The 16,988-nt window shown below is 37.0% G+C and overlaps 1 protein-coding gene and 1 pseudogene across 1 annotated transcript in view; both read left to right on the forward strand.

The window, feature by feature from the left end:
• Positions 1 to 5,049: 5,049 nt before the first annotated feature.
• LOC137228408 (serine/threonine-protein kinase MRCK alpha-like) lies at positions 5,050 to 8,421 on the forward strand (annotated as a pseudogene).
• Positions 8,422 to 9,993: 1,572 nt separating this feature from the next.
• The window catches only part of LOC137228409 (serine/threonine-protein kinase MRCK alpha-like), a 45,074-nt gene continuing 38,079 nt past the window's right edge, over positions 9,994 to 16,988 (forward strand). The window contains 2 exon segments of the mRNA XM_067745494.1: positions 9,994 to 10,060; positions 12,890 to 12,966. Coding sequence (XP_067601595.1) covers positions 9,994 to 10,060; positions 12,890 to 12,966 — 144 coding nt within the window.

Genomic DNA, 16,988 nt, shown 5'->3' on the forward strand with positions numbered 1-16,988 from the left:
CTGGCTTGGTGTGTGTGAGAATTAGATAAAGGAAGTGGTTGGAGGTATAGGCTCTGGGTTAGTTGGTTTGCATATCAAAGGCATGCTTTCAGGCAAGTTGTTTGCTATCTCTAGGAGTTAGCTAACCCTGCAAGGGTCAACCTCTCTCTGGGTCCATAAGGCTTCAAGATATCAAAGCATCATAAAATATAGAAAATAATAAACATGATTAATACACTCTTACAAGTGTTTCTCCTAATAAATATCTTGCACATCGAATCTTGTCTTGGCTTCTGTTTTTTTCATATGTCCCAATAACATGACATGTTTTTAAAATCCCAGTTTAGTTTTATCTATCTTTCATCTTTTATATATCCTCTTGAACATGTGATGTGTACCCACATTCCCTCTTCACTGAAGCGTTTGTTGGCTCCACTTCTCGGAGTTCTGTCAGCAGACTACTTTCAGCTCTCAGTAACTCCAGGGATTGCCTGAGCTGTAGATGCAGAACCACTTTGCCAAGGTTTTACCACCCTAGGGAAGCCCACATCCATTGACTGATGAGTAACATAAATGCCTGCCTATCTTTGCACAAGTTGACACAACTCAGAAAGCCCATTCTTGATCTAGAGTTCTCCATGGAGTCAGTTTAGACTGTAATTGGGTCTTCATGATGACTCAACTTCTCTTTCTTCCCAGTTCTGTACTGTACCCTCCCTTCCATAATTATTGCTCACGAGTGCATTTCTGAATAAATTCTGACTCACAGTTGGCCTCTGCGGGACTGGAGACATGACAAGATATGGTTTACCTGTGGGTTTTCTCTATTGTCTGTTTTTACTTTTGTATTTTTGATTACCTGATCATGTTTCCTGAATTCTTAGTGCACTGCCTTTTCATTAAATAGCAGAAATTTCATAAGCAATTATAGAGGTTCAGGATGAAGCTGTTTTTCCTTACATTGGATTTTCTGTTGGTAGGCAGATAGAGAGTGGATAGTTCACCTGAATCCAGTTCAGATGGTATTTCAGACATTGTTAAAGCTGGCATTTTCTAGTTTGTTCTGACTCCCATGGTGGAGACTTTCTGAGGTCTCAAATGAAAACCTCGAATGTTGACAAGGACTTCTGCTGTTTGATAGGCTCTGAACTCCAACTTCCATTTCTCCAGCACTATTAAACAGCTGACACTCTGCTTTCATTTTATAGTCTCTTAAAACTGCTTTTTTGCTTGTCTTCTTTGTTCCATAGGTACAGCCTAGAATATATCAAATGCCCTGTGAAGAAGGAAGTTGCATGCAGAATGTCAAGTCCTCTTTGGTTCCCTTTCTTCTCAAATTTTGGCCATCAGCTCCTGCAGCCCAGTAAGATTGCTGTAAGCTCTGGGCTGCTATTTTTTGTTTTGTGTCTGTGCACAGAATGGCAAACTAACAAATGCTCTGAAGGAAAGGGTTGTGGTGAATATAAGGCCCACTCTATGTATTTCCCTTTACTCTGGTATCTTGGTGGCTTTGGCTGTCCTCAAATGGCTTCAAAGACCTGGATTTTTGTTTTATGCTATTTTAGTCTTATTTTATAGTCATTCTGGGGTAAACTTAGCTGAGGGTTGAAGTTTTAACATTTTTCTTTTTGGCTTAAGATAGGGAGAAACTAGAGCTTGTTGGAAGAGGTTAGAGGAGTTTGTATACGATTTCTACACAGTTCCTCTTATCCAGATGTATTAGTGAACACAGTATTCTGGAAAGAACCATCATTAAAATGTTTTCAATAATATTGTGTGTGGTTGTGTATGTGTGTAATCCCTCACTAACAAGCAAAACTTCATATGGTGGCAGATAATCATTTATCTTCCTTGAATTAATTAATTTTCTTAAACAATTTGATGTATGTAGAACAGTTTCCAATTATACTTTTCAGACCAACGGGTCCTTATTTACTCTTGTCTTGGAAACCATCATCTGGAGTGTCCCTGAGCTGACCCACACTGGGTGGTCTCATTGATAACATCCATCATTCAGCAAACATTGATACAGCATTTTTTCACACTGCCTTCCAGCCTTCTCTTAGCAGATTTTAGAAAGTCCACTAAAATGTTATGAGTGTATCAATCCTGCCCTCAAAGATTACATTATAAAAAAGATTTATAATATAGAATACTACCTATTAATTTAATATAGCTAAGAGCATTGAATGAACTGCATTTAATTCTCATTTAAATGAGAATTTCCTCATGGTCTAGAGTTGAGATTAAGGGACTAGATTATGTCCCATGGAGTCTTGCCTTCCACTGCTTGCCTCTTTGTGCATAATTCAGTATGAGCCCAACCAAATGAAGGCTGTGCACTAGCAAAGTCCCCAAGGAAAACAGATATTCATCTCTATGTTTTATAGGCTAAGAGTTGTTGTTATATAGCCATATTTATTCCAACATTAAAGTAAATGTGAATGACCTTTGTGACTATAGGAGTAGAGATTTTGAACACAGAACATTTAAGACTCAAGGTATTGCTAAGAGATACAGCTGCCACTCTGCTTAGCATGCTTCACAGCTGTTTCTCAGGTGAACAGGTGTGGTAAGAGTCAATGACTCCTGATTCTATGAGGTTTGTCCACCATGTTGCCTGGCTCCTACTCCATTTCCTAAGAGATATGCTTCTGTAATAGTGTCAGGTTCAGGAATCAGATTTAAAATGTCTATTTTGTGTTTCATTTTATTATTTTTACAAAGCTTATATACATGTATATATGTCTGTGCCTCTGTGTCTGTGTGTGTATATATAAGTTTGTGCATGTGTGGTATGTGTACAAGCATGTGTGTGTACATGGGTATGTGTATTTGAGTGGTATGTGTACGTGTATATGTATGTTTGTATATGTATATGTGTGTGCGCATATATGTATATGCGTGTGCGCATATCTGCATGTTCACCTAGTTCTTTCTGCTGAGAGGAACGAGAGCAGGGATAAGCCAGTAGCAATGAGCAATAAGCCAGTAGCAAGCAGCACATATAGTGTGCTGTTTTCTAAATATCAATCCCCACAAAAAGAAAAAGGGGTCCTCGGAAAATTCTTGATTCCATATCTAGGACAGTGAAAGAACAAGATGACCTTGGTACATCTTATGCCAGAAAACAATTAAGCCTTCAAATAATATTGGAGCTTGTGAAAAGGACTTAAGAGTCTGCTTGAAGTGTTTCCCTCTGACCAATAGGAGATAATTGTCCAGACGGGATCAATATTTTTTCCCCTCCTAAATTCATATGTTGAAGTCCTAACCTCCAATGTGATGGGATTTGGAGGTGGGGGCTTTGGGAGGTGACTAGGTTTGATGAGGTCATGAGAGTGAGGCACTTATAAGAGACATCAAAACCGTTCTCTCTCTCTCCAAGCACACACGAAGAAGAGGCCATATGAGCACACAGTGAGACGGCGGCCACCTACAAGCCAAAAGAAGAAGCCTCAGGGTGACACCTACTTTTATGATGCCTTGTTCTTGGGCTTGTAGCCTCCAGAACTGTGAGAAAGACATTTCTGTTGTCTAAGCTACCCAGCCTATGGTATTTTGTTACAGTACCCTGAGCTGACTAATGCAGGAGACAATTGAGCATCAAAATAAATAAGGAATAAGATGAAATCAGAGCCCATTAGTATATTCAGGTATAAATAAATTAAAGAATACATAATAAGTGAGAGAAAAGGAAAAGCTGTTTCTTATAGTGAATGCCAATTAACAAACGTAGAAGGAATGATGACATTGGAAACCTGTCTTCAGAGCATATTAATAACATTCAGGTAAGAATGGTCAGTGGATGAAAGTTTGATGAGGAACAGGATAACTGCTGAATTTTGAAATATTTTCCTACAGAACAGCTTATTAGTTAGAAATGGAGAACAGAAAATTTACAGTAAAGAAGCAATCTGGTTACCCAAAGTTAATATCACCAACAAATGGGCAACAAGTGACCCTGGGGTGCATGGCATTGGAGTTTGTGCCATCTTATAGGGTGCAATTGGGCAGAACGTCAGTTTTACGGAATTTCTTTCCAAGCTGCTAACATGGATCTAATCATGTGGAAACCAAACTGAAAATAATTGATCTGTATTTGTCAAAGTCTCCAAGTCATAAAAGACAAAGACAAACTGAGGAATGTCTCCAGGTTAAAGATGTCCCCTAAATGCAGCTAGCAGTCCTGGATTCCGTCCTGAACCTGGAGAAAAATAATTACAAAGGACATTATTAGATCAATTAACAAAATTTGAATACAGGCTATATTTTAGTTAATAGTGTTGTGTTGATGTTGAATTTCCAGGTTTTAAATTTTGTACTGTGGTTATGTAAGGAGTGTCCTTATTCTTAAGTATTTCAGGGGTAATAAAGCGTAATGTCTGTGACTTACTTTCAAATGATTCAGAAACAAAACAAAACAAAACAAAGAAACAAATGGAGCGGGAGAGTAAGCAAGAGGTAAAGTAAATGGGGCAAAATATTTAAAATGGTAAATTTGATAAAGAATTTACAGGAGGTCTTTGTCTATTCTTAAGCTTTTCTGCAAGTTTGAAATTTTATCAAAATTAATGGTTACCAAAAGGAAATATCTCAACAGCAAAACAGAATAAAAAAATTATGAAACGACTTATAGCAATTTCTTCTTGTCATATATATATATATACATAAAATTATATATATTTTGTATATATATGTATGTATATGAAAGTTCAGAGTTCAAAGGCTATGTTGAATGATTCAGTATCACAATGTCATCACCAGAATGTCCTTTTGGATTTCTCCCACCCTATGATCCAGGGAAGGATTTCCTCCTTTCCCACAGGATGGGCCATTATACTTGGATGCCCATCAAGCCTGTACAGTCATGTCTTCTCATTTAACTGCCACTGAGGTCAGTGCCTTCCTTGGAATCCTGAGGCAGGATCCTTCCAACCTCAGGGAGCAGCAGTTGGCCTCACACCGGCAACTCCTTTGGACAGTTGCAGGACTTGGAGCTAGACTTTCAGGCCTCCCTGCTCCACCAAGATCTCCAGGAGGGGAAACCCTGGGACTGTTTGTGTCACTATGAGCAAGGACAGAACGCCCTTATTCTGTAGGGTGAATGATTTTATGCCCCTACAGAATGCCTCAGGAAGATACTTAAGGCCAACGTCTGCAGTTCTTTTCCTATTAATTTACCAGTAATAACTCAATTACACTTTTTAAAAATATATGCTAAATAGTGTTTATACTTAGAGCTGGGTTTCAGGGCTTCTGCTTTCAAAAGAATACTTATTTTTTTAGCTAAATTTCTATTTTCTTTTCTTACAAATTATGACAGGAAATGGTGCTTTGAACTACAGGTAGCACTATATTTAAATATATCATGAAATTAATGAATTAGGAAATTACATGTGTTTATTACTCTTAGACATTCTTCAGCTCACTTTCCTGAATTATCAAGTTTTGACTGAGATTAAAAATTAAGACAATTTCTGTAAGCTAACTCTTTTTTGGTGTGTATTTAACAATAACAACAAAAAAGCTGTGTGTCCACAATGTGCAAATATATATATATACACACACATATTTATAAAGAAAATTAATAAAATTTAAATATAGGCTATATTTTAGTTAATAGTGTTGTGTCGATGTTGGATTTCCAGGTTTTTATTTTTGTACTGTGAGTATGTAAGAAGTGTTCTTTTACTTAAGTAGTTAAGGGGTAATAAAACATAGTGTCTGTGACTTATTTTCAAATGATTCAGAAAGAGAAACATATGGAGAAAGAGAGTGAACAAGAGATAAAATAAATGGGGCAAAATGTTTATGTGTATATATGTATATATATATCTTCTGATGCATGTATACACACACACAATTTTTTGAATGTATATATTTCAGATGCTTTTAACTACTCTGCCAGGTAAATACATATTAACACTCCATTTTGTGTCTTAATTTAGAGATGCTTTTTAAAAATTTTATTTCTTATTTTAATTTATTTTTTGGCTGCGTTGGGTCTTCGTTGCTGCACATGGGCTTTCTCTAATTGTTGTGAGTGGGGGCCACTCCTCTTTGCGGAGCGCAGGCTTCTCACTGCGGTGGCTTCTTTCGTCGTGGAGCACAGACTCCAGGTGCTCAACTTCAGTAGTTGCAGCACGTGGGCTCAGTAGTTGTGGCGCACCGGCTTAGCTGCCCCTCAGCATGTGGGATCCTCCCGGACCAGGGATCAAACCCGTGCCCTCTGCATTGGCAGGTGGATTCTTAACCACTGTTCCACCAGGGAAGTCCCCAGAGATGCTTTTAATATACTTAGGTTCACATAAATCCTAGCAGCTAGAACCAAATTGGTTCCCAGGAATACGTGACCCAATGCCTACACTAGTTTCACTGTTGTCTCTTCCCTGCACATATTTTGGTTTGTGTTTGTCTTGTGTCTTGCCTAAACTCTTTCAATTGTGATTTGTTCGTAGGCAGTTATTTCCTTTAAAATTCCATAAGAATTTGTTCAAGCATTGTGCTCAGTTTGCTTCTTTGATTATTAACATGCAGGAAAGCCACACAAGAAAATATTTTTTCTCCTGAAAGCCCTTCATATCATGTATCACATGTAAGTATATGTGAGATGCAGCTTTATTTCAAAAATTTCCACTATAATCACACTTAATACAAAAACAACATAATTGAGCCTAACAGAGTTTCTGGAGATCAGATACGAAGAAATGTATTTTTCAAGTTCAGTTATATGAGAATCTGTGATATTACCTCTTACTGTAAAGATACAAGATGCTCTAAGTTTTCATTAAAAATAAAAATATTCAAAATTGTGTAATCTGTTTCTATAGGGCATGTCTTTTCTAAGGTGCTCAAAGAATTTGCTTATTTACTGGTAGGCATTGATTGTGATCCAGCAGAGTCATTATTCTATGATGACTGCTGCTTCACGAAGATTGAATGGCCAGTGGAGACAGTGAGAGTAGGGCTCTTGTGTTCTCCCTGCAATTGGCCCAGAACTCTGAGAGTTCCACTCCAGATCTAACACTGATATCATATGGGATTTTAGATCCAGATTATAATTTATTGACAGTATTTTAGACTTAATCATAAGTTACAATTATAGTTGTTGCCACTGTTCTTGTATCCTGTTTCCCTCTCTCTTGAATTCGGCTTTTGTTTTGCACTAGAGAACATCCTGGAAGAATTCTTTCAGAAAAGTTTGTGTGTTGTAAACTATCTACCTCTTTGTATGTCTAAAAGTTTCTTTCGTTTACTCTTATACTTGAGTTTTCATTTGCCAGCACAGAACTTGCTGGGGAGTGATGGGACTAACCATCTCATTAACTGAGCGATCCTTCTGCGAATGGAGGTTTAAGGCTGTTACAGTAATAAGTGGTATAGACTGTACATAACGCTTACCAGGAAGCTATTTTACAGTTGGGTGTAGTGTAGATTTTCAGTGCTTACATTAATATTTACATTAATCTCTAATTAAGAATAAACAGTTCAGAATAGTGACATTTCTTAATTAAGTCCATAAAACTGTCTTTGCCTTGAATTAATGATTTCCCCAACTACATGGTCTGAACCTAGGAATTCGTCTACTCCTGTCCAATGTTTCTTAAATCCAGCCAGCCACTTCACATTTTCTAAGAGCATTGTGAAAATCCAGGGCTATATATTTTGGTAGCATCTCTAGACTTTAACTCTTTTCTGTTGGTTGTAAATTATTTATGACTCCTTAAATAGTCTTATGCTAAGATTTGCTGTCATGTGTCTTTCTCATATCCTCATTTAGGTTGATTAATTTTTTTCCATGTTTGCATTTTATATTTGTTTTTTCTTTCTATATTGCAGCAACAAGGATGAAAAGGATGCCCAGGACTTGATCTTAGAAAAAACCAAAGAATTGGAGTCTTTACGAAATTCCAGCTTCGTTATAGGAGCAAGAGTGAGTGTCAGTCACATCGCAGGAAGACTCATAGAATGGAAAAAAGGAAAGCTAAAAATGATGATAATAAAGTTGCTGAATAATGTCAATTTGTCTAGATCTCAACCTGAAAAATGCCTTTTCATAAGAGATGAACCCTGCTTTTTTGGGAGGGGAGGCAGCTATCATGGTTATAAGCAGAAAAATGAGACTGTTCATATGAATCTTTAATAATATCCCCAAATTTAATGAAAATAATACAATTTAACAATCAGTTTTTCTATTTACTATTCAAGAAAACTAATGTTTCCCAGCACCTCCTAAGTTTTTCTAGAAGTGATTTAAAATTTTGTAAGTATAAGATGGAAATCAAAACCTACTTATCTGATTTTGTAGAAAATGCCAGGGGCAATGGAGCGATTTGATAAACTGGATATGTCAGCTATGCTTAAGTTGGAGTCGGCTTTCGACAGCGAATTTCCAGAAAGATCCTCCCAGAGGCTGCTCCAGCCACTCTAAACTGGTGAGACCGACTGACACCATTTTTAAAACAACTTATTTACAATCTGGTTGCAAAGTACTTAAAGCATAGTTATGTGTTTAGTTTCTTCCTATGACATAAAGTTTAGTGTTTTTTTTTTAAAGAAAAGCTTTTTTCTATGAAATGAAAAGTAATGAAAATTTGAAAGCAATTAGTTACTTTTAACATATGTACTTTCAACAGGCTTTAATTGATTCTGGCATCTCTACAAAATCGTATCAATAATACTGAAAACTGAATCATCTGTGAATGCCGTTTCTGTTGTTTTCTCCTTATTTGCAAAATTTCCTTGATTCACAGGCACCCAAAATCCTCTAGTAAGAAATACCTCGTATATGTAGAAAAAAATTTTTTGAATGAAAATAGAATGAGGTAAACTCAAAATGTGGCCTATTTCCCATAGACCTTTAACTTCTAAAGGGTCTACTGAGGTAGGTTTTCTCATATTTTTAATTATAGCTTGTAACTTGTATATTGCAACATGTGTATTTTTTTTTTTTTTTTTTTTTTTCGGTACGCGGGCCTCTCACCGCTGTGGCCTCTCCCGCTGAGGCGCACAGGCTCCGGACACGCAGGCTCAGCGGCCATGGCTCACGGGCCCAGCCGCTCCGCGGCATGTGGGATCTTCCCGGACCGGGGCACGAACCCGCGTCCCCTGCATCGGCAGGCGGACTCTCAACCACTGCGCCACCAGGGAAGCCCAACATGTGTATTTTTTAAAGGGCTCCTCTCTCCATTCTGTTTGCTGGTTAGTGAAGCAGTTTGTTTCATTCTTACCACAAAAATAGAGCAAATTAAACTCCAACACTGTGAATGATAATATGATAATCATACAAATAGACAATAAACATAGCTAATGAATACATCAGTGTAGGTGAGGTGGTGTAATATTGGAGAGTAAAAGGAATAAAAGAAAGAAAATTCAAACCAGTGTGAAAAAATATATATGACATCCATTTCTTATGTAAACGTGCTCCAAAAGAGTCATTTTAGTGAGATGAGAAGAAACATAAGCCTCTGAGGGCCACTTTCATGCCTAAAGCCTTATTCACTTAACTGTAATCGTTAACATGTGGATCAACTTCAATGCAAGAAGTTGAATTATTAAAAGCCAAAAGCTTTATATGCTGCAAATGATACAGTTATAAGACCAGTATACTTTATTAAACATGAAAAGGAAAAGACATTTCTCATTGTGTGAATGATACAGTGTAAAGAGCTATCAAATAACATCTGTGTAATCGTCCACAATAAACATGTTATTTCATATTATATTTAGGGCATCTCAGTTCACATATTTGCTCAAAAGTAGGCATGTAAATCAGATTGAAAGTTAAATAATATATATACACATTTATTTGCTCCATTATTTTGGTTCCTTAAGAAACAAACCTTGATGCAGTTGCCAAATCTCTTTCAGCGGAACTACTTTTTTTTCAGCATCATGATATATTTCCTAAAAACATGTTAGTAATTGGTAAAATTTTTCAGTTCATATCAGTCACGTCCCAGTTTTGGAATGCTCCCATGTGTCGCAGCATGAGACAAACCACTGGCAATGGGGAAGTCGGCTTTTGTTCAAATTGGACAGAGTCGAGGCAACACAGGTCTGTGTGTTCAGAGCTGTAAGAGGAGGCAAAGTGGGATACGGCAAAGTGCAGCTGCGGAGACCTCATGGGAGACATGGGAGACTCCCTCAGACTTGCATCAGGATGCTCCTGATCCTCCTCCACTTTTCTTTTTCTTTTTTTTTAAAACATTTTTATTGGAGTATGATTGCTTTACAATGGTGTGTTAGTTTCTGCTTTATAACAAAGTGAATCAGCTATACATATACATATATCCCCATATCTCCACCCTCTTGCGTCTCCCTCCCACCCTCCCTATCCCACCCCTCTAGGTGGTCACAAAGCACCGAGCTTATCTCCCTGTGCTATGCGGCTGCTTCCCACTAGCTATCTATTTTACGTTTGGTAGTGTATATATGTCCATGCCACTCTCTCACTTTGTCACAGCTTGCCCTTCCCCCTCCCCATATCCTCAAGTCCATTCTCTAGTAGGTCTGTGTCTTTATTCCTGTCTTACCCCTAGGTTCTTCATGACATTTTTTTTTCTTAAATTCCATATATATGTGTTAGCATATGGTATTTGTCTTTCTCTTTCTGACTTACTTCACTCTGTATGACAGACTCTAGGTCTATCCACCTCATTACAAAGAACTCAATTTTGTTTCTTTTTATGGCTGAGTAATAGTCCATTGTATATATGTGCCACATCTTCTTTATCCATTCATCTGATGATGGACACTTAGGTTGCTTCCATGTCCTGGCTATTGTAAATAGAGCTGCAATGAACATTTTGGTACATGACTCTTTTTGAATTATGGTTTTCTCAGGGTCTGCATGCCCACTTTAAGCCATTTTCAACTATTTGTTAACCTTTTTGTTCTCCACTAAGATTTCCTGACATTTGCCCATGACTCTGGAAGCTAAGAATGTGTCACCCTTTTCAATACATGGGTTTCTTAGATTCTTTTCATTATGAGGGTATTTATAATACGAGAATTTAATAAAAAACAACTGTGGATGTTACCTTTAACTGAAGGGATATTTTATTGTCTTAACAGAAGCCACTTCTTATGCAAATGAGTTAGTGGAGCTTCTACCTGTCTGAGTTCCTCTTTCCTTTCTTGCCACAGTTTTTTGGCTCACATTGGACTGGATTAGAGTCCAATGACTCTGAGCCTGCGCCAGTGATGAATATTCTGGAGGGGAGGGAGTAGGCTCATAAGGAATTCAGGATAGGAAAACTCTGGAAGTAAATAAAATTGTCCTATAAATATTTGTGAGTGGACTTTTTTATGGACAATAGAAGAAACAAAGAGAACTTGAGTACCCTTGCAAAGATGAGAACCAAGACAGGTTCTAATTCAAGAGAGGTGTAGGAAGCACTGAATATAGGATAAGTGATGTAGTGTGCTTAGGTGGTAGCGGTCCCAGGGCTGAGGCTCCAGCAAAGAAGTCAAGGCCAGAGTATTGCTCACTACACGGAACCAGCGGATGGGGTACTTTGGATAACAAAACATTTATAGGTGGGAAAGACTATATATATATATAATCACAATACTTTATCAAGTTAACATTTTTATCCTGGAATTTTATTTTTACCATTATTTTTTCCCTAAATGTTGCAGAGCAATACAATCCTTGTGCAGTATTATGTGGCATTTCTGAACACCCTTCCTTATTTGACTATTAAGCAATTGTGTTTAGTGATTTATAGCTGGAAAATTCACACTCCTGGCAATGTCAGTTGCTAAAGGTATGCTAGTTAGAGAAAGTCTGAATTTGTGCTTTTTCTTTTCTCATATTTAAGTAAAATTATAATCTTACAATAAGACTTCATTTTGAATATATTTAAAGTTAGTAAAACTGCTAAATGATAATGCATGGAATTTCTTTAAAATTCCTTTAAGGAAAAAAACCTTGTAGTTGGATACTTTATTCTGTCTAAATAAATAAAGCCTTGACAATATGATAAAAGTTTTAAGTATAATTAATATTTGTTTTATGTCTGCCTGTGTTCTTCTTATAGAAACTTAGGCAAAGAAGTGCATGCGTTTGACTCTCCATATCTGCGGGTTTCGCATCTGTGGATTCAACCAACTCAGATCAAAAACATTAAATTAAAAAATTCCGGAAAGTTCCAAAACGGAAAACTTGAATTTGCCATGCACCAGCAACTATTTACATAGAATTTACGTTGAATGTGCCACCTGCCAGCAACTATTTACATAGCATTTACATTGTATTAGGTACTATGAGTAATCTAGAGATGATTTAAAGTATACAGGAGAATGTGGGTAGGTTATAAGCAAATACTACATCATTTTATATAAAGAACTTGAGCATCAGAGGACTTTGGTATCTGCAGGGGGTACTGTAATCAATCTCCTCTGGATACTGAGGGGTTATTGTGCTAGGTACCTAGGAGGAATAATTTGAAATTGATTCCTGAAGTGGGGAGAAACTAGCATAGAAAAAGCAGCCATCATTTTCATGACCATATTGCTGAAATCCCCTTGGGGCTTCCAAAATTGTTTCAAGTTCTGTATGAACCTAATACTATTAGGGAAAAGAAAGCTATGATTTGACACACGGGAGTTAATTCATGAAAACTTATATAATTTATTTATACACTTCCATTATAAGTTTACCATAAATTTGCTAAAAAGTATTGTTTCGTTTGAGATGCAGAATGCTTAGATATATTAAATGTACCTAACATATAAAAATAAATATAAACATACTTTGACTTAAGTATATATAGATGATAAACCAGATTACCTCTGAAAATATGGTTTGAGAACGATTTTAAAGAGATTAAGGTCCAAAAAGTCATGAACGTTAGTTTCAATTTTCTGAGTTTAATAAATTTTTGCTGATGTGTTCCAGGTTTAGTGCTACCAGACCCAAGTTCATCTTCCTTGGCACTTTTTAATACAACTACCTATGCCGTGGCTCAGTGTGAAGTAAGTACTAAACTTCTTGAGTATGTTCTACAGCCACTTCAGAAGTCACTGATGTGCTCAGAGTAGCACTTTCCCCTTGCAATAAAACTGTTTTAATATTATTCCCTGGGAGAGGCCTGAGGTCTTGATATAAGCACATAGGAAAGAAACAGTTTTCATGGAAAGTAAGGCTGCAAGTTTATGTAAGTTACAAGGTCATCTGTATTAGAATTAAAATAACAAACAATATATTTTACACTGTGAAATATGACACACATACAGAAGAGCGTATAAAACACCTCTATAGTCCGCGCTCACGTGAAGACAGGAAACATGACTGATGCCCCAGAAGTGTGCCCTTCTAGTTGGTAGCAAGCCCTCCCTCTCTGCTGTGGGCAGCTGCTACTCTGCTGCTCATGGTAAGGACATCCTTGTTTTTGTTATGTTTTTACACTCAATGTATGCATCCCTACACAAGAGGATTTAATTTTAGAATGTATGTAAGTGGAATCATACTGTATATGTCCTTTTGTGTCGCAGCATGGATGAGGTTCATCCATGTGCAGCAACAATATGTTCAACTGTATTTCAGTATATATGATGGTCTATTATATGAATACATTTTAGTTTATTTACCCATACTATTATTGAGGAACCCTTGGATATATGTCTGGCTCCAGTCAGAAAAATAGGAATTATAACAGTTATTTTAATAGAGGCATTTTATTTTTATTTATTTTGAAAAGTTTTATTTAGGTTTAGTTGATATACAACTGATGTACATATTTAATGTATACAGTTTGATGACTTTGTACATACACATACACCCATGAAACCATCACCACAATCAAAGTAGTAGATATATCAATTACCTCCAAAAATTTCCTTGTGCTTCTTTTTTGTTCTTGTAAGAACACTGTTTTTTTGTTTGTTATGTTTCTTTGCTGTGTGGCCTGCGGGGTCATAGTTCCCCAACCAGGGATTGAACCCCGGGCCCCAGCAGTGGAAGCTCGGAGTCCTAACCACTTGACTGCCAGGGAATTCCTGTAAGAACGCTTAACATAAAGTTCTTAAGTGCATTTAACCATATGGTTAACTATCGGCACAACGTTGTACAGAAGATCTCTAGAATTTGTTCATCTTGCATAACTGAAACTTTGCACTCACTGTCAGATATTTCCCCATTTTCCTCTCCCTGCAGTCACTAACAATCACCATTCCACTCTCTGCTTCTATGAGTCTGACTATTTTAGATTCTTCTTATAAGTGGAATCATGTAGTATTTGTCCTTCTGTGACTGGCTTATTTCACTTAGCATAATGTCCTCTGGGTCCATTCCTTCATTTTAAAGCAGAGAATTGGTTAAACAGACATTGGAGGACTAAAAATTCAAAAAGCTAACGGTGAGGTGACACAGAGGCAGGAGAAGCTACCATCTCTGGAGCTTGAAAAACAAAAAGAAGGGATAGGGGTTTAAGAACCTAGAAGCTTAGAAGATGGGGCTGGTTCACAGAGTGTAGAAGGAGACTGCAGACCAGGACCCACTGCTGCTGGGAGGAAGGGATCTGCAGGCAATTACAGAGTCGTTGTGCACTAGGCAAAAGGAAACACCAGACTTTTCAGAGATGATAAACACTGGCTCATTGTCAATGCTAATTTCTGGGACACAAAGCACCACCAATGTCCATAAGTCAGCCTGGAGCTATATCATACAGGAGGTAAATGACATTTTGGGCTGGGACTGTGTCTCAGTGCACTCAAAGGGACCATGAATCTAACTGTGGTTACTGAATATATAATTGGAATAAATATACTAAAAAACTGGTATGATCCATGCATGATCTCTGCAGTCTGGGGAGTGAGGGAGGCCTATTACGGTAAGAAGAGCCAGATGGAGGCCCTGAGGCCTTCTCTTTGGGGTAGTCTGGTAGGCAGAATTCGAATCGACCTTTAGAATTAGTTTTTGCCACCTGTTGTACATACCCTGTAAAATCCCCTCCCCTTGAGTGTGGGGAGGATCAGTGAAAATGATAGAATATCATTCTTATCATTAGGTTACTCATCAGTTGACTTTGAGTTAATGAAAAGGGAGATTATGCTAGGTGGACCAGACATAATAAGGTGAACTCTTTACAAGAAGGTTGAGTGTCAGAGAGATGCTATTATGCTGACCTTGAAGACGCAGCCTCCGTGAGTTTTATAGCTGCAAGGAAATGAGTTCTGCTAACAGCCACATGAGCTGGAAAGAGGACCCCAAACTTCAAATGGGATACCAGCCTTTCTGATACTTTGATTTCAGCCTTGTGAGACGCTGAGCAGATTACCCAGCCATGCCAAGCCCAGATTCTTGACATGCATAACTGTTAGATAATAAATGGGTATTGTTTCAAGGTGCCTCACTTGTGGTAAATGGTTACTCAGCAATAGAAAACTAATGCAAATAGTAAAGCAAAAGCAATACCAATGTCCTGGGGGCAGTTGAAGAGGGTAGTGCAAAGATTTGAAAAATGCAGGGCTGGTTGTCTTTTTCAATCTCCTTTAATCACCTTCTTGCCCTGTGCAAAAGCACATAGATATTGGAGAATGCAGTAGTTTATTGAAGCTTAATCAAATGGTGGCTGTAGTTTCAGCTCCTATTCCGCATCTCTTATATTTACGGGAGAAAAATATTAAGAAGCTCTCATACCTGGTTCATAGTTACCAATCTTACAAATGCTTTTGTTCCTTTTATACCAGTTTGTAAGTTTGGTTTTGTGCACAAAATGATTTGGTTGCTTTTTTGGCTGATGATAACTGTAAAATAATAGTGATTTTCAGACATATCTCTATTTCAAAGATGTTAAAACATAAAAAAAATGTGCATCTTAGAATTTGTAAAATATGGTCAATGATAAACTTGGAGATAATTTCAGGGAAGCAATAATAAAATATGGCATGACATATTTTAAAAAAGAATCAGTGGACATAACTGGCAACAAAATGAAGACAGTGGAAGGGAGAATTTGTGATTTAAAAGACAAACCAGAACAAGATGGAGAGAGAAAATAGAAAATACAGCAGAGAGGATAAAAATTGTAGGAATTAAGTGAGAAATTCCCAGCAGTTGACCCAAGTCCTGAAAGGTGAGTAGAGAGAGAAGAGCAATAGTTAAAAATGTCATAGCGGAGACTTTTTCAGACTCAAGACTAGATCCACAGTTGCAAGAAGCTTAGAAATTCCAAGCATGATAAAGGAGAATATATTCATGTCTAGATACATTGTAGAGCTGCAGAAAATGATGAACAAAATCTTTAAGTCATCCAGAGAAAAAAGATTGATTACCCTAAAAATAATAGCAGAGTGAATGATAGCTGAATTCTTAAAAATTTCAACAGAAGCTGGAAGAGGAAAGATATATTGAATGTACTATAAGAAAATAACAGCAAACCTATCTATCAAAAATGAGGATGAATTTCTTTTATTTACAGATAAATGAAAACTAAGAGAAGAGGATCTGTCAGCAACAAAATCTCATTGAAGCAAATTCTAAAGAGTGTAGTGTAGGCAGTAGGAAACTGATCCCAAATGGTAGGTCTAAGATAGGAAAGGAAAAAAGAACAAAGAAAGTGGTAGATATATAAGCAAATGTAAATTAGCATTGACTGAATAAAACAGTGATAATAATTTCTACAGAATTAAAAAACAAACCAAGATGGACTTTCAAATGGAGATAATAACATTTAATTCAAAAGAGGGGTAAATGAATTGAAAGTATCCCAAGATCCATGTATTGCTCAGAAGGAGGGTAAGGATTTGATCAAATTCAGATTTGTGGAGTTAATTGTACATGCTTTAATTTCTAGGGAAACTACAAATAAGATAGGAACAGTATTAACAAGTTCAAAGGTGAAAAAGTAATTATAACTATATTCAGCTAATCTAACAAGACAAGAAAGGAGAGGAAAAGAAACAATGAATAGATGGGACAAATAGCACAAACTAAGATGATAGAAATAAATCTCAGTAAATCAGTAACTAAAATGATTAAAAGTGAAGAAAATTAC

Source organism: Pseudorca crassidens, chromosome 7, assembly GCF_039906515.1.
Source record: "Pseudorca crassidens isolate mPseCra1 chromosome 7, mPseCra1.hap1, whole genome shotgun sequence".
In the NCBI taxonomy this organism is placed as follows: domain Eukaryota; kingdom Metazoa; phylum Chordata; class Mammalia; order Artiodactyla; family Delphinidae; genus Pseudorca; species Pseudorca crassidens.